At 40.0% G+C, this 26,198-nt stretch overlaps 1 protein-coding gene across 1 annotated transcript in view; it reads right to left on the bottom strand.

Annotated features, from left to right (window-relative positions):
- Positions 1-1,325: 1,325 nt before the first annotated feature.
- LOC120786243 (oxysterol-binding protein-related protein 10) overlaps positions 1,326-26,198 on the bottom strand; it is a 77,405-nt gene continuing 52,532 nt past the window's right edge. The window contains exons 8-13 of the mRNA XM_040121555.1: positions 11,449-11,598; positions 10,825-11,323; positions 5,869-6,055; positions 4,446-4,628; positions 4,168-4,321; positions 1,326-3,135 (exon numbers count right to left, since the gene is read on the bottom strand). Of these exons, the coding sequence (XP_039977489.1) occupies positions 3,091-3,135; positions 4,168-4,321; positions 4,446-4,628; positions 5,869-6,055; positions 10,825-11,323; positions 11,449-11,598 (1,218 nt within the window). The 3' untranslated portion in view covers positions 1,326-3,090. The remainder of the gene's footprint in view (positions 3,136-4,167; positions 4,322-4,445; positions 4,629-5,868; positions 6,056-10,824; positions 11,324-11,448; positions 11,599-26,198) is intronic.

Here is a 26,198-nt window from a genome sequence, read left to right on the forward strand (position 1 = left end):
CAGGTTACATTAATGATATAATTTTATTGTTCTGCACTGCTGGGAAACTGAAAAAAAAAAAAAGTGAGTCCATACTATCTCTACTGGTTTTCCATCACACCTTCACACTGTGGCCGGTATGATGGTGGTAAAAAGATCGTTCACTTGAGTAAAAGTTAGCAATACCACAGTGTAGAAGTACTCTGTCCTACATTCAAAATCTTATTTAGGTAAAAGTACAAAAGTATTAGCGGCAAAATGTACTTAAAGTACCAAAAGTAAAAGTAGTAAAATGACCCCATCTTATGTAATGTATTTGTCCAATATACATCAATGAATATAATATGTTAATGGTTATTAATGATTCATTATTGTGTACGCAACATTTTAATGTTGTCAAGGGAGAGCTACCTTTCTATACCAGTGGGTAGTTTAATCTGTAACATATTCTATAAACTGATCACTTGTTTACATATAAGATCTTGATGTGAAAAGTAACTCAAGATATGAAATAAATGTAGTTCGAGTAGAAGTATCAAGTATCGTAAAATACAAATACTCAAGCAAAGTACAAGTACCTCCAAAATAAACCTAAGAACACTACTTGGGTAAACGTGCTTACTTACTTTCCACCACCGCTAATTTGCTACAGTATACTACACACTGCTAAATTTAGCGCGTTAACATACATCCATGAGATGTTTCGGCTACCTTGTTGCCATGTTAGCATACTAATATTCTGATAACATGCCTACAATTAGTAATTAATGTTTAGCCCCTTAGCATGGGAGCCTACATAAATTGCATGTAAACATGAAAGCATTTTAGCTTGTTTGTCTATCATGCTACCATTAGCATAATTGCTATGTTAGCATCAATCTGGTGTTCAAGCTGGGGTTCAGTATTTTTAAAGGTGTCCTTTTGAGAGCTGACTTCCGGTGGAAACTGGTGCAAGGGGTTGGTCATCCGCTGGTGGCGTTAGAGTAAAATTCAGGCGGTCGCCTAAGTTATCGGGGTTCATCCTCCAAGCGCTCGTGAATATTTGTACCAAATGTGTGGGAATCTAGCCGGTTGTTTAGAATGTGATATTCCACGTTGAAACCACGTCGCCAGTAAGGCTGAAAAGAGTGCGTCCGTGATTGGGGAGGGAACACTTATTAAAACAAATTTTCTCTCGGACTGTACCTGCTTCGACCTGTGGTATGACAAATGAGGTGTAGCGCAAGGCGTCCACCTGTGGAGCGAATGAGGAGCAAGTAGTGTGATTAATCACTGGACTGCGGGACATTATATAACAGTTGTACATTCATAATGAGAGGACATCATTTTTTAAAAAAAAGGTACAAGGTCTTTATTAATGGACAGTCCTTCATTTATCCACAATCAGTCTACTTAGGTGAGTCTGGATCCTTTTGGATATAGAAAAATGCTTGTTAGTTTCATGTAAGGCGACTTTCATAAAACAGAAATGAACAGTGGTTGGAAGTCGGCGACGGGTTTTTTTCAGTGGTTGCAGGTTTACAATGTAATGTAATGTAATATGCCATGTACTGTTGTGGCTTAGGCTACAAATTGGCATCTGCTATTTCCACCTGGCTAAAAAAACATCTTAAAATTAAAGTGAAGGAACAACTGAAAAGGCAAAGCAGTGAGGAGTTTAAGTGAAGGTCCTTTCATGACAAAAAATATACATATAAGGCCATTAAAAAAATAAACTTTCAGTGTAGAACAACATTATTTGGATAGACTGTCAATCGCTCTCTTAATCTCTGCTTTGCTTTGTTTTGGGAAAGCCATTCAATCCGGAAATTGGCAACATAATTTGTCAAATACGCACTGTGAAAATATGAGCACTGCAGTTGTGTGACCCATCGCGTTTCCTTTTTTCTTTTCCAACAGGCTGGTTACCCCAGTTCCCTGTGATTGTTATTCTGGTAGATTATCCCCTCAGCTTCACAGAGGCAACCTCCCAGCCGCCCCCAGATGCGAGAACACGGTTGTGTGTTTCTGCAAGAATCCTCATCCATATTAATCACCGCGGGCGACGTAAGGAGAAGTATTAACTGGGTGTGCGGCGGCGGCGGCTGCCTAATTACACAAGTACCATTGCAAGGGCACAGATCAGAAGACACCAAGGAACATTTTTCCACGAACAAACCAGTGTTTTCTTTTTGGAAGAAAAAGTGGCCAATGGCTGGAATGCTGAATGAGAGAGGTAGTAATGGAAAGCGTCTGTTATGCAGAGGCATCTCACTCAGTGGGTGAAATACTGTAAATGGAGCAAGGTGGCAAAATATAAAAGGTAAAACAAAAAGCGTGTAGTAGCGCACAGCACAAGGTGGGAAAGTAGCATACTCATTATTAAAATGTGTCCAAATACATTCATAGTGCAGACAAAACAATCAGGACCTTTACTTTCTAGTAGCTCATTATAAAGTACTGTATAATAATATAAACTAACACATAATCTAATGTAGCACGTTTGCTCGTTTTACCGCTTGATTTCTGTCAATATATGTCAAATCTGGTCGGGTGTTCCTATTTCCCGTTAAGCTCAGAGACCACCCTGATTGGTAAAAGCCATAGATATAAAACAGTAAATTTATTTCTATGGTTAAAAGTGCTTTATAAACAACTCATTTACAGCTACAATATTATGTGTTACGGGGAACTTCCATCAATTCATTCTAACGCTGCATGACCAACTAAAAGCTTTGAACCAAACATTAACAATGTCTGAGAAAACATTGATCATAAAAATAAAAAGTAAAACACCAGTGGCAAACTTCATTACTGTGCATGTGCAAAAAAGGCCTTGGCAAGGTGAAAAATAGAAATACTCTACTTTGAATAGTAATACTATTAACTGTATATAAAATGTACTTCTGTCCCGAGAGCTCCAAACACCTTGGTTGCAACAGTGGAGATCCCTTTGGCACCGTGCTTGCTTCCTGTTTGTGTCTCCATGGGGACCCTCCGATATTCTATAGCTCAGGTCTGAGGGTCTGGGGAAGACGCTGCTCCCTCCGTTTGACCCCCTTGACCTCCGTCCTCGGTGTGTGGAGGCAGGATCTCGGTTGTTGTCCGCGAGAAGAGAGCGTTGCTCTGCTGTCAGGTCGACTTCCACAGCGGGTTGTTGTAGATCCAGCCGTCTCCCTGCAGACGTGAGGGAAGAAAAATGGGACCATTAAAAATGTTACTAGTGACCCAGAAAGCGAATAATACTTAAAGGGTCAGTTCACTCAAATTACCCAAAGTGCCAAAAGTAGTGTCTGGCCATGCAGACCATTTTGGTTGTATATTCCGAGTTTTCTGCCTCCACCCCAATGCAATGGAGGTAAAAGGAATTCTGTCTGTAGGGCTCACAAGTTTGAAATAATGCATTTGATGAACTGTTCACACTGCAGGAACTTTCCCAGAGGCCCAGGAACCAGGGTCTGAACTTAGATCCTCAGCCGCCGTTCCTGGGCCACAGCAAGTCCCTGCTTCGGAGGTGGTCGTTTTTGCTGTCCCGGGAACTGTTTGCCGTGCTGACTGGTCAGACACCGAAGGTTGTACAAAGCATGTATGCAGCTTTATTATTGCTCATTAGGTAGGCAGCACGGGGTGCCACTGGTATCATAATTAAGTCGAGAGCCAGACATTTCTTGTTATGTTTCCTGAAGGCGAAAACAAACAGGAATGTGCAAAAAGGAGTTTGAGTTCCTGGAACTTTTTACTTTTTGGTGGAAAAATGAGGCTTTGGTTACTCTAGATACTCCGGACTTTGCTGTGATCCATTTCGAGACAAACCATTTTCTACTGCAGACGCAGTCCCTATGAAAACTCTTTATTGTCAGGTCTATCCATTACCCAGAGGTCATTTTTTTTTTTTTTTTCTTCAGTGCTCTGGACTCTGCAAACAAAATGACTCAGAAAAAAAAGTCTAGGTACCAGAGGTAAGTGAGATCCAAAAATTCACTACTCCCTATATGACACTCAGCAGTTTACACAGTATTGAGCCGTAGAATGACATGTTTTTACACTTGTGGATCGTGATCAGTTCTGATCGGTGTGTAAAGCCTTCCCCTTGAGGGACTGCTAGCAATGAAAGCAAATGTATTCCACTATATGGTAAGGAGGGAGTGATTTCAGACACAGCCTGTGATACATGGTATCACAGCCGCAGTGTTGCTCCCTACACTTTACCTCTTTAGTGAAGTATTTGGGTGTCCAGGGTTTGTTATCAGCTGTTCTCTGCCTCTCCTCCCCTCTCTGTCGCTCCTCCAGCCTGTGTTTGTGCTCCGTGGCCTCGTCGATGTTCCCTTCCTTCAGCGACTTGGTGACATGTTGCCATAACCGCCTGCACGCACAGGTAAAAAACACACACAAAGTTAAATCAGAGGCTCCCACATCTGCGACTACCCGCTGCCTAAATTAACCGATTATAGAAAACCGCATAAAGTCAGGGATAATTAGATTTTCACCTGGATTCTGTCTTCCCCTGTTTTTCCACTGGTCGCAGCTTCTTCCTGGTGACTGGGAGTTTGGCCGTGTCGATCACCTTGGTTTCCCCGCTGCTGTAGGTGAACTCCAGAGTGCCGTTCCACTCACCCTGCGCTTTACACACAATGGTGTTGGTCGGGTTGTGTTTGACCTCAGCCGTCACTCTGCATCGGCAAAACAGAGAGACTGTTGTTAGAAAATTGTCCTGACTGCCTGTCACATGCAGTGCAGTACACTTTTGCATGCGAGCGTTTTCATTTTACATCTTAGACATTGGAAACGGACGAGACTTTCGTTATTTAATCGCTTTGGATCACGGAGAAGTTCGGCAGCCCTTGCTGACTTCCATACTACATTATTCTGTGCCACACTTGGCCTAATTTATCGTGAAATCTGCTTAATAGCTTAACAGTATGGAAGGAAATTGCTTTATTGCAAATGCTGTGAAGCGTGCAACTGTTCACACACTCGTGCTTTGAAAAGCTTTTTTTATTCAATATTTTTCTATGAATGGCTTAGTCAGATGTGGCCGACGATAATAATTATATTTACTAGCGTCATCACTATATTATAATGATCTTACTTTCAGGGAGTAGAGCATTCGATGACATCCCAGTGACAGTTTTGTCTTGTCAATATGGTAAATCATTTTATGTGATATTAACGTAATCGATGGGGATTCACACCATGCTTGAATCAGGTGACGTCTATACTCGGACCTTCTTGGCCACGCATGGAATATTGGCTGACAAAGATGTAATGCTGAAAGATCATAATTGTACTTAATAAGTCACCTATTCAGTGTCTTTCTCTCTTAATTAATTGGAGGTTGCAAAATAGGTAAAAGGCTATTGCAATATTTGTGTGTTACGGTATGTTAATGTCGTTCTTGATAAAGTCAAATCAAATCACGAAAAAACATTTCCTGTATTTTATCCCACTCAATCAAGATGAGATGCAGAGGGGTGGGAGGGTGGTAAGCAAGATAAGGAAGCAGCTTTTTAACAACGGGGTGGCACCCCCTTCACATTGTAGAATAACGATAATAACAACAACTGTTAAAGCTTTTAAATGAAAAATTAACCTGTAAAACAGCAGAAAAATGAAAGATGTGACTGAAATGTTATGAAATTCCGCAGCAGGGTTTACAGAACCAGGAGCCTTTAATTACATCAGTGTTAGGAGACATAATCTGGCTGGCATGGCCATTGCAAGCCAGATTTATTAATCTAATCATACTGTGGAGGATGAAGCAAAAGTCGATGCCTGACAATGTCATTCTGTAAAGTATTTATGAATGAAATGAAAGGAAAGAGGAACCAGTCGGTAATGTATTTTCTCAAAGTGAGATGGATATATAAAGACAGGCGGTAAGGAGAGAAAGAAATGCACAGAAACACTGACCTGTGTACCTTCCCTCCATAGAAAGGCTTGGTGTGAAAGGTGACGGTAGCCGAGTAGCCGCTCTTGACACAGTTGATGGAGACTTTGCCCCCCAGCTCCACCCAGGGCACAGTGAGGATGGAGCGGGCGTAGGCACAGGGCAACGTGAAGACGTACTCTTCATCGTGCTCCAGGAGACACAGAACTCCTGGGAGGAGAAAGGGGGGGAAAAGCGAGAGGGATTCAAGTTATGATGGGAAACCAAATGCGCAGGGACAGATAAGAAAACACAGATGAAATCTTCTCATGTTAGGAAAAACTCAAATATGATTCAGTAAGAGTTTGGCAGAGATGACGCCATTTTCTCTGAAGTTGAAAGGAGGTGAGGCATGTTGGGGAGCCTCTTCTCCTCCCACGTTTTCATGTCGAGCCAGCTGATTTCTCCACACACTGCCTCTCTTTGTGTAAACGCATGATCAAATGGTTGGGGTAATAAACAATTACTTAATCCATGGGCCTGGTATGTATATATGTGCCTGCCACTGATTTCCATTATGCACTTGTATAACACAGCAGGCAGTTTAGAGACTTAAGCAATAAGCACACAGAAAGTGAATATTCTACTGTGTATAAATATTAAATTAAATGTAACAACTAGCATTAACAGTATTTTATAGCGCTCTAAAATACTTTTAATATTCTGTAAGAGTTAAATATGTTTCAACACTCTAGAGACCTCGTTACAGCAGCAGCTTTCAATCTTAATTTAAGATGCATCTAAACAAAATTAAGCACCTATCCTGGGTGTATAAGCAATAAAAGTAACGTTATTTAACCTGACTGGAGGCTGCATTAATTGTTTTCTGTTATGCACAATGCAAAATACTCAGCATTACACGCCCATTGTGAAGAACATTATATATTTCCACTTCATACCTCCTTTATGCAGTTTATGTTTGTTTATGTTTCTCATGAGGGACTCTTATAACTCATCATCAGTGTCATTCAATCAGTGCATAAGTGGATTTATTTTATTCATAAACAACAGCACCCCTCCTTTTTGCCACTGCTGCTCACATGTCCACGCATAGTTTTCTGTTCTTGACAAACATAACCACATGATTACAAAAGACTTCTTGTGCAGCTCTTTTTTCAAAGCTAAATGCCTGCAGGGGTGAACTCGATGTGGCACCATTGTGTTCGTATTATGACACAGAGAGATAAACCTATTCAGAGCCACAGTAAAGGCCTCACAACGTAATGTGTTGGAGTAAAAAGTCCAATAAAATCTCACGGACATACCGAAGTACTAGTAAAGTACAAAAACTTAAAAACTTTTCTTAAAGGAATAGGTTGATATTTTGGGAAATACGCTTATTCGCTTTCTTGTTGAGAGCTAGCTAGATGAGAAAATTGATAACACTCTCATGACTATCCGTTTAATATATGCTAGATAAAGCTAACATAGTTGGTACGACCAGTAGCCAGCTAAGTTAGTTTAGCATAAAGACTGGACACGGGGGAAGCAGCTAGCATGTCAACCGTCCAACGGTAACAAACCAACTACCAGAACTAATTCTCATTAATTAGCACAAGTTCCAAAAATGTGATTTAGAGGTGCAAAAGACATATAGTATCGTTTGGAAATGTAGGTATTGGTTTTATTGAAGTCTGGATACAGGGAAAATTGTGTTTCAGTTATTAGTATTCATACAGTTTATAATAAGTGCAATTATGCTAATCTAACTGATGTCATTTACTCATTTAGTCAAATGTCACTGACTTAACATTTTTGTAATTTATATATGTCGTGTTAATTTTGTGAAATGTAATTTAAACTCATCAAGATTTGGATGATTATTAAACAGCATGTATCAGGTTTCAGGTCCATATTACCTCTTTTCCTCTTCACTCTAAACGGGTCACATATTAGCAAGCTAACGTTAGCCCTGCAAGTTACACCTGGCAGTTACTAAAACTCCTTTTAGGTTAGTAAACACTTGCGCTAGAACTAGGCCAAGTCTGAACTTAGGAAGAGCTGGTGAAACTGGCTCCAGGCCTTGAGTTGAAGTCTGCCTCCGTCCTTGTACTGCTGCCCTCCGTGGTTGGGTTAGGTTAGGATTAGGTGTAGCAGAGATAAATGGTTTAGGTTAGGGATACGGTTAAGTTCAGGTTAAGGTAAGCGGAAACACATAATGACAGGGAAACAGACCTCAACACAACACTGGCCACTGATCTTGAAGCGAAGGAACAGCAGTGCGTGTGACAACAAATCATTGCGTTGCGCGTTGCGGTGGAACAGCCGGTCACAATGATTTTGTGGTCGAGCAACTAACCCGCATGAGCATGAGTGGAGCAAGGTTGGAGAGAGCCAGACCCATTATACCGAAAGACTGTGTACTGTAGGTGGTGGTAATGTGCCAAATGGTGCCTAATCTGCCGTTAAGCCCAAAGAAGTAGAGCAAGGTTGGAGGAACAAATACATGAAGAAGGTAAGTGCAATGGTCATTTGTCTAATTTTATGAATTCGTTTTATTTATGTATAATATATTCATTTGATGTATAAATTATCAATCAAAAACTCATCTTTAAGCATATTCAGATTTTTGACTGGTGCTGCACAATTACGAATCAATTTTGCTTGTAGTTGATAAATAAATTTGAGCTGTCTGTTATAGGATGTCCAGTCCTTCCCCCCGCCCCGGGAACATTTGTCACTCCAAGCTGAACTCAAAAGTTGGCAGCCCTGAAAAGCAACCATTGCGAAAATACCCAGAAATCAATGCTTCGTGGGGTGAAGGTCACAATGTTCTCTGATGGCAGCACCAGTCCCCGCAAATGATGATGAACTGCTGCGTCACAACCTGCCGACAGGTAGTCAGAAGTACAGTGAGCGCGGGGGAAAGCTTTAATGACCGACTGAATTGGTTCACGTATCCAGATTCAGTCGATTGGGCTCAAGGACTTCCTGTACTTCGGCTCGGGGTGACTCATCCCAGTCTACCGTACATGGTCTAATGGTGCTGACAGAGAGGACTGGATTATTGATTGCCATGGGAGAGGTCTCATACTCTTTCATACAGAATAGGACACTGTCACAGTGGGATATAGTTTAAAAGCTAGGCGTTTGCCAGAAAAGGAAAATGCTATTTTCAGAGAATTTTTGGACATTTTATCCTTCCTGTTATTCAGCTGACACAATAAGTACCTTCTTCAAAACAAGCAAAACTCATTTATGTTACAAAAGTAGAACTATATTTTAAGGGCAGTGTTTTTGCTTAAATTAATATCTGGTTTTTGTTGAGACTCTCCGAGGTGGTGATTCAACTCAAAGCTCATTTTTGGAAACCGTAGCTTGTAGAATTGTTGGAACAAATATCCCAGTAAGTGTCTGGGTGTTTTACTTCAGTAATGGTCAGGGTTGACTTGTGACCTCCATCCCTGTTTTAGACTTAGGTTGTTGTGACCTTTTCATTTATCATAATTGCACAATTTTGCAGTATTTTAAACTAACACAACGGCGTGAACTGCTTTTACAATAAACAAAATTACAGAAGCAGCCACACAAGGGAGTGATGTCAAGTTGAACACCATTATATAGTGGTATACCTGCTTGTGTCTGCTTTCACTGAGCCTGCGCATTGTTTGCTGTCTGATTTCTGTTTTAATTGTGCATCTGTGTGTCCTACCCCTACCCTGTATAAATAAAGGTTAATTAAACGTGTGTTGATAGATTCTGCTAATTACTGTATTTATAAGGCATCATGTGGCAGCTTAAAAATGAACAAATGGGCTAGATAGTCACCTATATTGCTGGTCAAAAACGCCGTAAAATTCAAAGAGAAAAAGTCTCATAAGTCATGATAACATGTGCCAAGCACCAGAAGAAATGCGCGGTACTGTGCATCAACGGTCACCAGTAAACCCCCAACACCGAGCAAAAGAAATTTGATGGGATATTTCCTGAACGTGAAAAACAACAACTTCAACGTGACCAGTGACAAAAAAGAGAAAACTTTTGTGAACTTCTCCTCCTCTGAATTATAATGCCTGTACAGCCGATATGTTTTACAGATGTCGGTGCCTTGTGCCACAATGGAGCTGGGCAAAAAAAAAAAGTTTGAAGGTTTGAAATAATATACAGAAAGACCTCAAATTGTCAAAGACTGTTACTCTATGTGAATTCAAATCCGTTTTTTTGGTGAATGTTTTTGTTTTGAATAATTTTTTTATACGACTTTACACTTCTATGCTACTACATTTAAGAGGCAATTATTGAACTTTTAACTAGACTACATTCATGTTACAGCTTACTGGTTACCGTTTGACACTCAGTGTTTCAAATAAAACATATACAATGCAGTGTGACAGATTAAATTACCAAACAGCATATTGAGTGTTCAAATTAGCTCCACATCTACCGGCTAAATCATTAAACTAATATGTTAATGCATTAGTGATAGTAATCCACTAATGTGTATACAGTAACAGTATAAAACTCTGAAAGGGGGGAATACTACTAACACTACACTACTTATACTTTTTGTTACTTAAATTACATTAAATTATTAATAATAATTTTGTATTTTTACCCAAGTTAAATTTTAGAAACACAATTGTATCTTATATTTTTATATTGTATTTTTAGACGGTGGATGTGCGACGTTCACTCAGGTTAAGAGACTCAGTACTTTCTCCGCTACAGTTATCGTGTGACAGTTTTCTTGCCTTGCTTATATTTTTTTGGTTTTTATGTCTAGTTTTGTGTTCATTGTCCCAGCATTGTTTTTATGCTGTCCTACTTGGCCAGGTTTTTCTTGAAAAAGAAATCTTAACCTCAGTGAGAAGCCACTTAGTTCAGTTAAGAAAAAGAAAACAAGAAAAGTTCAAACTTTGGTGAATGAACGGGGTTTTCTGTGATACCAAACTGGGCATGTCTACAGTATTTTAAAAGTTTCGTGTTGTGGTGTGACTCACCTTCTCCCACCATAGACACTCCTATAGACATGCCCATGAACTTGCTCTTGGTCCATACATGGGCGTTGACGCACATCCGCCTCTCCCGGCACTCACAGTAAAACCCTGACACCGGTGGATGGTGGGACACCTGCTCGGCCACAAATCGGACCCTGTAGCAGCCTCCCGGTGAGTCATCACCCTGCTGTGTGTTGTTGGGGCCCCTGCTTGGCTCCCGAGTCAACCCCTGGTTCGATCTCACCAAGGGTTTGACTTTGTCCCGAGGCACTTCCCAGGAACAGTGGAAGGTCTCCCCCAGCACGGGGTTGTAGGGCTTCTTGGCCACAGCTCCCTTACGCCCCTCGTGGAAGGCGGTCAGGTAGTACTCCACGAAGCGGACTATTCGGTCCTCAGCTGTGGCGCCCGCTGTGATAGACAGGAACATGTCGGGATGGGCCATGAAGTTGGCGTACATCTCCAGCAGTGAACGCTTTTCCAAAATGAAGGTAGGCAACACCACCTAGGAAACCCAAAATGTTCAAAGGATAGGATTTATTTATAGAAAAAGCCTCAGAAAGAACATCCTATTCATGCCATCCAAAATTTTACTTTCACAGTTCTGTGCAATCTCTTTTTTCTCCTTACCCGTGTGAGGTCCATACCCAGTTTGAGCTGGGAGAGCAGGTGGAGAATGATGCTCCGCTGGTCGTCGAGGACGCCCAGGTCCTCCTCCTCGTTGTCCTCCGTATCTGTCACCTCTTCAGTGGGGCTGATTTCTTCTAGCCCTGGGTGGTGCTGTGAAGACAAGAGAGAGGAAAATTAAATGACTTTCATTTTTTCAATCTAAATAAAAAGGCTGAGAGCTTCACATTTTCAAAGGATATGGAAGATTTTTTTTTTTTTTTTAAATTTGTGGATTGTGTTACATAAACAGATTAAAGCTTTGGAGCTAAAAAGATTCTGCTTTTATATTCTAATAACACAATCTTATTAATGACAACATGACAATTTTCCACCACTATCTGCTTTATGTATCAATTTAAGTTTTTCCTTTTGGTTTTGTTGGGGACTGTTTTCGGCTGCGGAAGAATACACATTTGGTGCGCTAGCGAATATTTACGGCAGCAGAACAGTGTTAATGGTTTGTCTCAAAATAAACTAAAGTGACTGTGTTCATGGTAAAGAAGGAATATATCACCCAGTTTTTTCATAGTTTTTGGACAGGACAGGCACAGAGGAATATAATGTATCAGGCTTGGGCTGCACAGATAATACTTTTTGTAGGATTAATACATTGTTGGTTATTTGTTAACAAGAAAAATATAGGCTATTGCCAGCCTTATCATTTAACAAGAAAGAAAATTAAAAAATCTGCCACATAAATTATGCTTATTTTTTCTGTGTTTTCTTTGATCACTTCTATTGTGAAATAGAATTCATTTTTTCGTCTTTAGGCTTCTAAAGAATATCAAAATGAAACTGCTAAAAATAGTCTACATTTTATCTGGACTCTGGCGAAGCTCACTATTCCACATATTCACGGGTACAATGCTGGTCCTTGTGACGGCTGTCACTTGATAGGCCAAAAGGAGGAAGATGGTGGCATTTTCTTTCGTCAACAGTCACCTGTGAATACCAACGATAAGCTCACGCAACCCATTTAGAGGCCAGCGGAGGACCTGTTAGAGAAGCAGCCTATAAATACCAAAGGACACGACCTCATTTACTTTTCACTGGAACCCATTCATACTCCACTCAGCCATGTCATCCAGCTTTTCGAGCCATTTTCAGTGTTTCGCGTGGCAAAAGGAGCACCACATTGAGTAGCCTGAGTGCCTCTGGTTTGCTTCTGAGAGCCTGAAGCACTGATCTACACAATGTCTGCTTTAGTCAAAGCGGAGAGAAGATGCGTCCTGCGTTTGTGTTACAGCATTCAACTGGAAATGGATGCAGTCGAGGTTAAAGAAGAGCTGATGCCTTTGATTTCTCCTACAGTGACTTGGGGCAAGAAGGAAGAAGAAGAAATAAAAAGAAAAAAACTGATGTATAATGCAGAAAGTGCTCTTGAGTCTTTGGGCAACAACAACTCCCTGTACCTCCCATCCACCCCATTGCTCTTTATCCTCCATTTCCATCTGTGTCTCTATGTAATAACAGTTATATTTACATTTGTGTCCCTTTAATCGACTTGTAGACATCTACATTTTAGCGAAACAGCTGCTTGTAAAGAGGAAAATAAGTAAATAATAAAAATGAATAAATAAAAAATAAATAAAAAACCTGAGATGAAACTCCTGGCAGCATACATAAAGTGGCCCTGCAGAGAGGGGGAGAAACACAGATGAAGGGAGATTTCCAGGACCAGAGTGCCTGCCTGTAACCTGAATATTTCATTCCATGCATGCATGCCAAAAGCCCCACACATCCTCTCACACATACACACAGCGAGTACACGTTATGCACAAAAGACACACAAACACACACACACACACACACACACACACACACACACATATTCACAGGGGAACATGCTCGAACACACACGTACAGGAGTCCCCGGAGCTGGTTGGTTCTCGGAGCAGAGTGATTTATATAGAAGTGAAAAGGAAAAGAGAAGGAGGCAGGGGGGAGGTCTGTTATGATTCCAGTGGTTCTAATTAATTAAAGAGGCTCCTGACAGCAACAGAGAAATTTCTGCTGAAGGGGTCAGAGCATCTCCGCGGAAAATCCTCGAGTGGATATATCGGTGGTTGTCATTAGCTAAGACTTTTTAATGCAGTTTAACTTGTCCGAAAGTGGAAAACAATGTGTCCCAAATAATAAACAGGCTGAGCACAGAAAGTGTTTTGATTTATGACTGAGCAGTATGAGGAGGAGGAGGAGGAGAGAGTGTATAAAACAAACAAAATTTCAGAGCATTTTCGGGAATAATGCTGGTCAACGTGATATCTTTTATTTTGACATTTGGTTGTGTAGTACTCTACAGCAATATGTCTCAACACATCCTCAAAATTACTCTGCATGAAGTTTCCATCCTAACTTTTTACCGCCCACTCTTTGGCCTTTAGGATGCTAGCACAGGAAGCCAGTCGTAGTCTACGTTTAACTTTCAAAGACTGCCAGTACTGTAAAAGCCTGCATGAATATGAACACGTAAAGTATGTAGCTACAGATTAAACTGTATTTTTATTTTATTTATTTTTTGGGGCAATTGTGGTTTTTATCCAAAAACAATGCCTTCTCATAAAAATAGTACAAATACAATGCACGACAGAAGGCAACTGTAAAGGGTTAGCTAATAGCTAAGTTAGTGAAATAGCTAAATTTAAACCTCACATTTATTGGTACCAATTTTGAATAAGAAACCCTTTATAATGGGTTTATAAGTTGTAGGTAATGGCAGTATCAATGGTTAATAAATCATTTAATAAAGCTTTATGGATCATTTACTGTATAAACTATTAACAAGAACAACTTTTTGTTTGCTAGGTTGTGAAGAGTCTTTTTGACCACTTACTTGAACCAAAATCTATTTATCATTAACAAGTTATTAACAGTTTATAACTGCAGACTTGATGGTTTATTAGAAAGTGAGAAACCCATGAGAAGTTACCAATATTTATACAGTGGTGGGAAAAGTACTCCGCACTTTTACTAAAGTAAAAGTAGCCATGCCCCAATGTAAAAAATATTCTGTTACTCATTAAAACCCATGCATTCAAAATCTTAAATGTAGAACAAATGTATTAGCATGAAAATATACTTTAACTACTAAAAGTAAAAGCCTTCATTATATAGAACGACCAATTTCAGAATGCATAATATATCATTGGATTAATAATAAGTAATAATTAGTAATAATGCATTAATGTGTAAGCATCATTAATGTAGCAGCTAGTAAAGGTTGGGCTCATTTTTGACTAATTTATATCCTGTTGGGTAGCTTAATCTATAATAATATGTCAGAATTTATTAGTTGATTTATGTTTTGTAATATTATTCAGAATCTGCAATGTAATCAGAAACTAGAGTTATCAAATAAACGAGGTAAAAGTAAAACACTTGCCTCCAAAATGTCGTAGAATAGGATCAAAAGTAGCAGAAAAATGGAAACACAACTTAGTACTTGAGTAAATATACTTAGTTACATTCCACCACATTTATAAGTGCATTATATCTGAATAGAAAGGATAAACACAAGCCAGAGAGACCTGACAACGCAAAGTAAGTTTTTATTAATAGCTTATAACTGATCTATAAAGCATTAGTAAATTAACATTTATTAACAATTAATAATGCAATTGGTTACATTTGTTTATAAAGGGTGCCTTATTACAATGTTGTACATATTTATCCATAATGTCAGACATCTTATCAATGAGAGCGAGAAGGGGTTTGGTATTTCACCTTTTTACATTAAAAAAAAAAACTTTTGAAGATGATGAAAATGTTTACCACGAGAACGAACCCCGCAGGCTAATTTGTTCTATAATTTATGAAGTCAACAAAGAGCCCCAGTGTCGGAGGAAAACTATGCTTAACATTTCAGATCAGTGGTGTTTACTGTTAAAGCACAACAGTGCACCCATAGGCTGCAAGTACACTATTCACCCCATAACCAAAACAGACACAAAGAAAAACAGGACACCGTTCAGGGATGCATGCACAAACACAAACATCTGCTTATGAACACTCACACTGCATTGCTGTGGAGCTACAGGCTTGACCTGCATAAAACTGGATCTCATTTCCAAAAGGTGAAAAAGTCGAGTGGCCTCAGGTAAACACCAGCAACAGTAAAATCCAGCACAGCTTCTCGCTCCACAAACGGGGCAACCGGCGCACAGGGCTAGAGTCAGTGTAAAATCCAATTACAGAGGTGTACTCTCAATGGAAAACCTGTCGTAGTCTATGTCTTTTGAAGAGTTTGAAGCTCAGATAGGCACTGCACACAAAAACAAACACTCTTCTTCCTTATCTGAATTTACAGACTGGCTGAGCGGTCTTCTTAAAAGGAGTCCTGGGTCTTGTTAGCGAGACAACGTGTTAGTTAAGGTGGTGAGCTGCTGTGCGTGACTTGCAGAGAGAGCCTCTCCTCTCTGCTCACCACCCACTCTGAAAAACAGGGAGGAGAGAAAACGAGGCTCAGGGAAAGTCCCAGTGACGTATCCCTCTACAATCTCCCATCATGCCTCTGCTCTGTTTCCCTACATCTCTTTCCATTTTTACCTCATCTTCCTCCTCCTCCTCATCACTACCTCCCTCCTATGCTCCTCTGACATGGCTTCCCTGACCTTATCCCTCCTCCTACACCTCCACTCTTTTTCCAACTTCCTGTTTGTATCGAGTGCATTTGGTCGGGCTGTGTCTGGCAGTTCTGCAAACCTACAGTAGTCAGCTCTTTTTCAGGAATGACTGAGCTCTCCAACGCACTTTCTATAACTTATATTTTTTTGCCATCTGTCTCTCTTGTAACTCAAACTCTTCCTCCCTTTCTTTCCCAGTGTAACTACATTCTCTCAATCTGTTCCATCCTGACAGTCTCTCTTTTAATCGATTCCAATCTTGCATTTGATTCATTCTTCTTCTCTCTTCCTCTGCCCTCACACTGTCATCTGTGTCACTGTTTCTTTCATTCACTCTCTCTTCCCTCAGCTCCACATTAACACCATCTGCTATTCTGTTTCATCATCATCTTTCTCCTTAACTCCCTCCCCCCCAACTTCTTTTCCGTCTATCTTTTTCTCTCTCTCACTCTTGCAAAGCATCAAGGGAGAGTGTGGGAGTCTACAGGAGGCTCAGATAGGGCACGTCTGCTTCCTGCTCCGACTTCAACAACTCCTTTTCCTTCTCGGTTCGTAGGGGATAAACTTTAGGGCCTGTCCTCCTTCACACACCTTCCTCTTCATCCTCTATCATCCTCACTTCCATCTTCACTCATTTCTTTGTCAAATCACCATATGGGAACCGGGGGATATTGTGGGTGTAAAGGAGTCAACCCTTTTGCTACGAAATTATTCTCCTCTCCCCCTCTTCTCCTCTTTCTAGCTCTATCTTTAAGGTGTGTTTGTTAGAATAAAGTGGATTTCTCCTCCTCCTGCTACCTGAAGTATCAGTTATGACCAGCGCAGGGAGGCCAGCTCTGTTGTGCAAATGAAAAGTTTTGTGTCCACCCGGCTTAATCTAGATTCTGATTTGCTGGTCGTCTTTCCTGATGTGCTTCCAGCTATGTAGATTGTAAACTTGTCCCTTAAACTTGGACTTTTAGTATCCCCCAGTTCTGCGGCCCAGTACAGTTTCTGATGTGATTAGCAGCTGATCGGAAGTGCTCCGAGGGGTGGATATTTGCATGGAGCGCTGGCAGCAGAAGAAATAAAACAGGATTTGTTGTGAGCTAAATTTCATGACATTAAGCAGATCAAATTCAGAATGAGATCGAGCGGGCGCCTCTTGAAATCATACCACGATAGAGTACATAAGTCCATCCCTGCAAGTAAGAACACGCACAAAACCCACTCCGATTATGATACTGACACACGAATTTGGTTTTAACAGTGGAGAGGCAGAATCAGATGAAAGTTGTTGAGATTGCCAGGGCAAGAAACAAATGTGTTCATTATTAGTTAAGCTGTTGATTATTTTACACCACTTTATAACTTAATTAGTTTGCAACATGACAGAAAATTGGGAAAAATTTCCATCAACTTCCCACAGCTCAAGCTGACGTCTTTAAATTACTTGTTTTGTCTGACCAAAAATCCAAAGCTCAAAGATATTCGTTTCCAATAAAAGAAAACAAAAAACCTAAAAACTCTATTTGTGCCTATTTTCACACAGTTCTGTGTAAGTTGCCGATCAAATTCTACTTCCACTTACGCAGTCAGTGCTGCTCAGACACATATAACGTCATCATATTGGTGCAACATATCAGCCATCGTTTTCATATTGGTCTTGATATCATTCTCATGATAGACCAATTCATCCTTATAAGAAATAAAAACCTTTTTCCCGAGCAGTTTTGGGGAACATCTGATTTGTTTCACATCATCCGCAGTAGACGGTTTTATATGCGTGCGGCACCAACAACCATAACATGTTCAAAATCAACCTCCTGCCGAGTTGTTTGACATATAGTCAAACATCCACTGAACTTCCTGCCTGTATGTTTTTTTTTTACTTATCCTTTATTTAAATAAAAATCACTGCCTGGAGGAGCAAGATATTTGAATAAAGTGATGGGTTCGCAACTAAAGTAGGAGCTAAGTGTACTTTCTAGCTCTCCTTCCTCTGTTAAATGTCAGGTATGTTTTGAATGTCACCTTCCAGGGAGATACTGAAAAAAGCTTTTGAGTTACAGCTTCTAAGGGCTTCAAGTTTGGGTCCCATTTGGCATTCATCTCAAAGATGCAGGTTTTTTTTTACCTTGCAAATGTCACTTTATATAAAGTACATGAGTGGTTATACTATTTACTAATAAGATCTATAAGAATTATATGTTGATTAGCAGCTTTAAAGGTATTTAAATAATAACAGATGACTGGACAGACTGTAATTCATTCACTGCTTAGTTTTAAATTAGGACATAAATGTCAACAGCACAGACACGACACTGAGTAAATGATCAACAGTAGATTTTAAAGCTATTCTGCATTTTGAGTTAGGTTTTGTACTGCAAAACAGCAGATCTAAATTACCCCAGGGTTTTTCTGCCTAAACTGTGGCTACAAAAATTACGAAAAACCCTCAGAGCTACAGTAAATTGGTCACTGAAGCAGAGTTCACGATATACCAGGACTGAAGCAGAAGCAAAACAGTGAATCCATTAAAGCCATGAAAGCTAACAGAAGCAGTGATGTAAGGAAAGTCTTTTCTCAGGTATCAAGACTCAACGCATGGGCTGAGAACAGTGTCACTTGAATGGTCATGAATGAGAAAGCAGAGCATCAGACCTCCCGAATCTCTCCCACTGAAGCGAGTGTGGCTGAGTTGCTGAGCGTCAGTGCTTCATGTATAAATTATAACGAGCGGTTACATCAGCCCGGCATCTAATGAGAGGATATGAAATATAGCCGGGTGCAGATGCACTGCTGGGGTGCTCGGTCACACAAAGGCTCACACATGCTTACACAAAGGTAAAAAGAAACTCGTTACGCCTGGGGGTGAGTCATCCGGAGGCTTGTTCGAGTTAAAGGTGAAGCAATTTAACAGTAAAACAACATAACCGCACGCACCCTGAGCACAAAACAAGACAACAGCGCCCGTGTGTCTATGGCGAGGTTCTGGTGTTACACCTTCTGCTGAATCAACATTTTGAGAGTCAGCTTCTTAAGACGTGAACATACGTCCATGATTTGTGGCATCTCGGTTAGGTTGGAGCCAGTCATGGTCCAAAACGATACTTACACAAATGTGATGTAGAAAGAAAGAAACCTTTCGGGGCACAAACACTAAGACTGGACCAGCAGTAGTTTAGCCGAAGTGTAAAATTAAATATATTTGCATATTGGAAACTCTAGCTTTTCTAAATGGAGTAGAGGGTGTGCCTTTGAGAATTTTTAACAAGCTAATTAAACTTTTTAAAATTTCCCGTCTTCACACCCGAGGTGATGGAAATCTTTTTAGTATTAGCGGTTCCTTCCTTTACGGTATTAAGCCTGAAGAAAATCAAAAAATTGAGAAACACTGAGCAGCGAATGTCTTAGAGCAACAAAGAGTCACTGCAGTTGAGAGCACTAATCTTTAAAAAGCCTCCCAAACTCACCATGCTCGGAGCAGACAATTACATTTAATCAGGTTTAAAGAATCTGTTTTATGGCAGCTGTATAACTCAGTCTGTAATTACAACCCTGTCCAGAGTGTTCATTGTTAACTGAGATTGTTAATGTTGACTCAGCAGGGCTCAACATTAACACTGTCAATGTCAACACTTTTGTTCATTGGCGCAGATCAATACAGGAGTCCGGACTGCTGATCTGACCTGGTTCACAACCATTAGCGAAAGGTCTCATGAGGGCAGGAAGAAATACATTTTTCACAGTGCGACATGCCTGCTGCTTTGAAACTGGGTAAGGAGTTTTAATTTAACAAATTGAAGGTTGTGGTGTCTTCTTTTGGGATTGCAGTGAGAGACGAGGGGGGGGGCAGGTGTCATATTAGGTCTCCCGCTCTAAAGCCGGGGGTTCAATAAAGAATAGATTACAGAGCAGAGAGCGACTCGTGGGCGGATATTTTCCCCGCTGAACAGACTGAATATAAGCTGAGAACACACTGATCATTGTCTGTTTGTTTTTTTTGGTTTGTTTTGTTTATTTTGACATTTGAACTGACAGGACCTTTATGTCTATTCAGGAATCGCTGTTACTGCACAATGTTAACGCTTTGTCTCTGTGTCGCGATGCAAGTTTAGAAGCCAAACAAAGCTCACCAGTGAGCTTCAAACATTCATTTCGGTTCATTATTCTTTTGCATGTCGCTCGGAAAGTGCAACAGACTAACACGCTGAATCAAAGGGTACAGCGGAGGGCTCTGCTGCCCTCTGCTGGGGTAAAGAAACAATGACTCAGAGAAGGAAAGGGGAAGAGTTTTTTCGCTCAAAATGCAGGAAAGGACATAAGTGAAATGAAATTAAAACCCTCCTCTGACACAACCGTTTAATTATCTTGTGTCTTCATAGTGGAATTACATGACTGTTAGTTCTGTCTATTCTGTACATACAAAAGCTATTGTCTGTTGTGTCTGTTCATCCTGGAGGAGTGATCCTCCTCTGTTGCTCTTCCTGAGGATCTTTTCCTGTTTTTCTCAGTTAAAGGATTGTTTTGAGGAGTTTTCTGAATCGAGGATTTAGAAATGGAGGTTGTCACATGCTGTAAAGATCTTGAAGTCCCTAGAGACCTTTTTTTGGGGGGGGGATTTATAAATGAAATCTACTTGACTTACAACTAGTATTATAGAACTGTTTTCCTTTTCTCTGTCTTTGGGATTCCCACATTTTTAGATTGATTTTTGACAGATTTACTGCTTAGGAGGGAAAAGAAAATCCATGGGATCACAAAAAAATAAGTCAAAGGTGAAAAAAATCTAATGAAATCTTTCTTAAGCGGACAAACATGGACAACAATTAAAAGCGCACAACCAACAGGTACTCAGAAAGGAAGATGTCATCTACTCTGCCTTTCCTTATTAATACAGAACTGACTGAAGGTCTGTCATTAACGCTCTGTTCTCCAGCAGCAGTTTATATCCACACTACTACAGTGGCTGGGGAGTGTGCTGGTGCTGTTCCAAATGCATGAACACACCTGATTTTTGCAAGCACCAGCAATTTTTCCCTCCATTTTCCCAGAGTCACGCAACGGCCCCGTGCCTGCTCTCTTGTTGGCTGCAAACTAGTCCTGAATATCAAATGCCACTGTGCTGCTACATAATTCAGACAACATACCTTAATTATTCTGGGGTAATGTATTTTCTTCCTTGCTCTCATGACTACTCATGCGATTACAGGGAAAACGGTCAACTGGCAAACGACCAGGATTAAAAATTGAAGATTAGATCAAGAACTGACCTTGAGCTTTACTGTATCAGGAAATGTTGTCCACCATTTGAGGTAGGATGACACGGTGACACCTGAGCAGCAAATACCGAAATTGCCGCTTCGCATGAACATTTCATTAAAAGCTTTAATAATGATTCTTGTTTTTCTTGTTGGCTGCATACCAAGAATAAATATCAAATTACACTTTTAAAGGTGTCTCGAATAGAAATCCTGATTCAGTGACCCAAAGCATTTTGCAGTTAATTCCCTCTGCATTGTGTTTCATTACCACAAGAGGGCAAAATAACCATCTCACCAGACCCAACTTTACAGTGCCAAACAATCCACGAGATAGATTTTCATCCCAAGCAATGTGCTTCATTATCTAAACATCACCTTCATCAATAAAGGTAAAATAATCCCATCTCCTTCAGGTCATGTTAAGACTTTCAGTCCCTCTAACTGGACAGGGGGTAGTAGAAGGATGATGGCGCTCAAGCTCGTTAAAAGATGAGTTAACGTCAGTGTCAAGCTGCACTAATGCGCCTCGGCAATCTGCACTGCATCTCCTCTGTCTCTCTGCCCTTCTTCTTCAGACCATGGCTGGAGCATGTTTGAGGGCTCTAATGAAATCTAGTTCAAGCTGCAGGGCAGAGTTGAGAAACAGGCAGGGGGAAAAGTGTAAAAAATATTACGGAGAAGTGATGGGGTCCAGCAAAAAAAAAAAAAAAAAAGTTAAAATTTAAAAATTAGATTTCTAAGCTCCTTTAAAAATAGTGGCACCTCTATTTTGAGATGACAATTGGTATCACAAACGATATGTTGTTATTTCATCATTGTGCATTAAGTCAAAACATTGTTAGCATACCATTTATTTGGCTTGAAGACAGTTTTCGAAAAGGAAATGTAAAATTTACTGTCTACGTTTTGCAAGCTAGAATACACTTTGTTTTCGATTTATATCAGCTTACGAAAGATCCAAAAATGACTGCAGAATCTGAAATTCCCCACAAATATGTACAAAACCTTGGACGTGGGAAGATATATTTAGTGGAGAGAGGAAGAAATAAGACCTACTCTTTGGTACCACTTTGTGTAACATAGCTTTTATAAAGGATTTCTATCATATCTATAAGTACCATTTAATGGTGTAATTATTGGTTAATAAATAATATTACTAATAATGCTTTGTATAGAAGCTCTTAAAAGGCACACTCAGTTTCTCACTTTTTATGAGCCATCAAGTCTGCAGCTACAAATGATAATAAGACCCACTTTGCTCATTAATTATTATTAATAAATAATAATAAAACAAGTTTAATGCAGGAGGAGGATAAACAGCAGCAAGAGGGAGTTTTCCCACCTTGGCCAACCCAAAGTCGTTGTTATTAATGGCCTGTGATTGATCCACGAAGGATTAGTAAAATTATTTAATAACCATTTATAAAGCATTTATTTTATGACTTGTAAACTCTTACAGAATGCACAATCACTAAAAGTGACACCAGTTCCTTTATTCATTTTTTTTCCAATATAAAAATGTTAAATAGCACAGCTTTTATTTTTCCTGCTCAAATAATGACAGATTAATGTCTGAAGTCTCATTGTGGCTACAAGCTAAATGTTTCTCGGCTAACACAAACATTTTACGAGAGAGAGAGAGAAAAAGTACGTCTTCCTCCATCTACCTAAGTGTTCCTTTTGGGGCTCTGTAAGAAAACCATCAAATCAATTCAAATCTACAAGGTCATTTTTATAATTCCCTCAATGTCTATATCACATTTTATGGCGCAAATAACTTGGCATTGGCCATTAGTGGAGCACAGTATCCTAATAGCACACTTCAGTTGGCAGAAACATACTGCAGTGGCAGGAATGTCAATGCAGATGGTTGGCTGAGGCCCCCTGAACCATAACTGCCATAACGCTGTCTGAAGTGTCTTTAAAGGTGCCAAATCACCATTGTTAGCTTCCCTCCCTTCCCTTGCTCTTAGTTGTGTAGCGTGAGGTATTTTGAACAGCTTGACAATTAGCCGTAAATGGGCTGACGCCGCAACGCTGCAATACCCATTTTACACTCGTATGTCAATGGATAATGATCATTAACATGACGGATTACATCTCTATGCCTCTAGATTAGACTTTTATGGACACAGTAAGTCCCTCGTGGCGTTGAGGCAGGGGGCTGATTCACTGCTCACATCACGGGTAAAATGCCCCTCCCTGCCCCCTGTACCTTGTTTTGGGGCTGGACTTGAATGAGTGTCAGCTCATTATAAGATCTGACATGAGTGTGTAGCAGGCAGTTTCCTCAGCATTTAACAAAACAGACCTACGACAGGTAATGACACGAGTCTAACACTTGACAAAGAGGCTTTTATGAGCGGACGTGGCAGTAAATGCTGCTGAGGTGACACCTGCCCCATTAATCTTCATCTTTATATTCATAGCCGGGGTTTCCATTATTCTGCTATATTTTAATGGCAGAATGACAGAGCCAAGGATCGGCGTGATTAATATGACAGCTGGTGCTTCAGAAATGTGACCCATGTTTAGAGAAGGCCCACATGAACAACCTTCGTGCTGCCGTCGCTCCTCTGCCAGCGACAACTGGTTTTCAGCTGAACATTCTGTTGCTATAGCAACCCCTGCTGGCAGAGGTCCATAGCAGTGTGGCTGACGTTTTCACACCCGCCATTTTGTCGGATCTGTGACCAAGCAAGAGCTGAAACAATTAGCTGATTAACCAGCTAGTCCATCAACGGAAAAATCGATTTCAATCATTTTTCGAGCAAGAAAAAGTTGTTGTTCCAGCCTACTCAAATGTGATGATAGGGAGCTGTTCTTTGTCACACATGTTATAGTTACAGAATATTTTCAGCTTTGGACCACTGGTCTGACAAATCAAACAATCAAATTTCATGGACAAAAAACACTTATTACAATATTTGACTCAAGAAAATAAGCGCAGGTGTCTTAAACAATCGTACTCACTGCCCTGCAACTGACAGTTTGCTTCTAGTTGAACAGTCTGTTGCTATAGCAACCTTTACTGGCGAAGTTCCGTAGCAGTTTAACCGACAGTGCTACGAAACTAACCGTAAATTTACCGCAGGGGTTACTGTTACGCGTTTTATTCTTTACTTATTATTACTTATCTTAAAGTATTTTACAGCTTGTCTGTACGGATTTAAATCCAGTTTTCTTGTTTCTGTACAAAGTCTTTTTCATCTTTGGTCCAACTTTTGTTTACGGTATCTTTTTCTGATTTGTAATCACTATCATTGCATTTTTGTGTTTCATCCAGTACTGTTTTTACAGATTCACCACTGTTTCCAATAATACCCGGGGAAAAGTTCTCTTCTTCAACCTTTACTGTAAGTGTGTTTAGCTTGTTGCATAGCTAAGCACCTACACCCGTAGGGAGGGTAGAAGCATTGCTATGTGGTACAACACGTCTTTGGGAGCCATTGAATAAGAAATAAAAATCATCCTTATACATTGAGGTAAAAGTCACCCACAGGTACCAGAGATGATCATACAAGTGTTATAGTTTACTTTATGTGGAAACCACCTTTCTCTCAACATACTTGGGTACTTTGTACTTTGACTACACACTATGATTCCATGCATTTATGATTTGCGCTGGGTCTACATGGAGGATAATAATGTCATCGGCATCTCTGCCTTCCTTCTAATGGGTTTATAACAAAATTACTGACTTAGTGCAGAAGGCGTGCATCTGGAAAGAGACTGAAATATTTACAGCTGATGTTTCAGATACGTGAATGCGTCTCAGCTATTAGAACAGAATCCACTGTAGCTGTAGCTGGCAATACTTTGATGTAAGATCTAATTGTCTATGTTTCCCAGGTATCCATTGGGAACAAGCCAAATACACCACCATAATCAAAAAGCAAAATGCAAGATATGGAAAGATTAACTGCTTTTTAACAGCATTATGTCTTTTGTGTAATAGGTGATTCAGAGGTATTAAAACAAATACAAAATCTTTCCTTTAGGGTGTATTTTGTCCTGTGAAGTTAATAATCCGCATTTTAACTAAATGATTAAACCATCACACTTTCCACCTGACTGATGTGCATTTACATCAGTGTCACCTGGTCTCAGCGATACAGGGTGGTCTAAACAGTCAGACAGGCAGGAATTCTTGAAACCCCTCTCCTGGGATCAGCTCAGTTCCAGCTCTAGACTGTGTGACCCACTTATCTGACAGCAACTCTGTTAAAACTTTCAGAAGGGATGACTGCCCTCCTTGCTGGGCAACAAGGGCAAAGGCAAGAGAAATGAACAAAGTGAAACAGATGTCCTCCCTGCCTTAACATCGTCACTACAACAGATTTGGCACACAGAGGAAGATTTAGAATTAGGAATGAATGAGTGATTAAATCACGATTTTTCAAACCATTTCCTATCTTGCAAGTAGCCTTTTGCTTTTAATTTACTTCACAACAGCAAGAAAATCAACTTTTAAAGCCTTGAAAAGATATGTAATCCATCATAGTAAGCATTTACTATGCTGATCAGCAACCTAATGCAAGAAAATGGCCAGTGCACTTTAGCCATTTCAATTATATCCATAATGTTTGCTTATTGTTTGTTCTCTGGGTTAGATTTTCTGAAAACAAAGCACACAATTTGCTTTTTGGCAGCTGACTCTCAAAATTACATCTACATCCCTGCTTGCAATCGTCGACGTCCAGTAAAAACCATGTAACTCCAAAACTTTTCATTAGCTGCAGAAATAAATACAGGTCCGTATTCAGCTTTTTAACAGCACATTTTTCAGTTAATCGTATGTATTTTTAAATGGTTTAATTAGTTTTGAGTCAAGTCAATTTTA

This window comes from Xiphias gladius, chromosome 24 (assembly GCF_016859285.1).
Source record: "Xiphias gladius isolate SHS-SW01 ecotype Sanya breed wild chromosome 24, ASM1685928v1, whole genome shotgun sequence".
Classification (NCBI taxonomy): Eukaryota; Metazoa; Chordata; class Actinopteri; order Istiophoriformes; family Xiphiidae; genus Xiphias; species Xiphias gladius.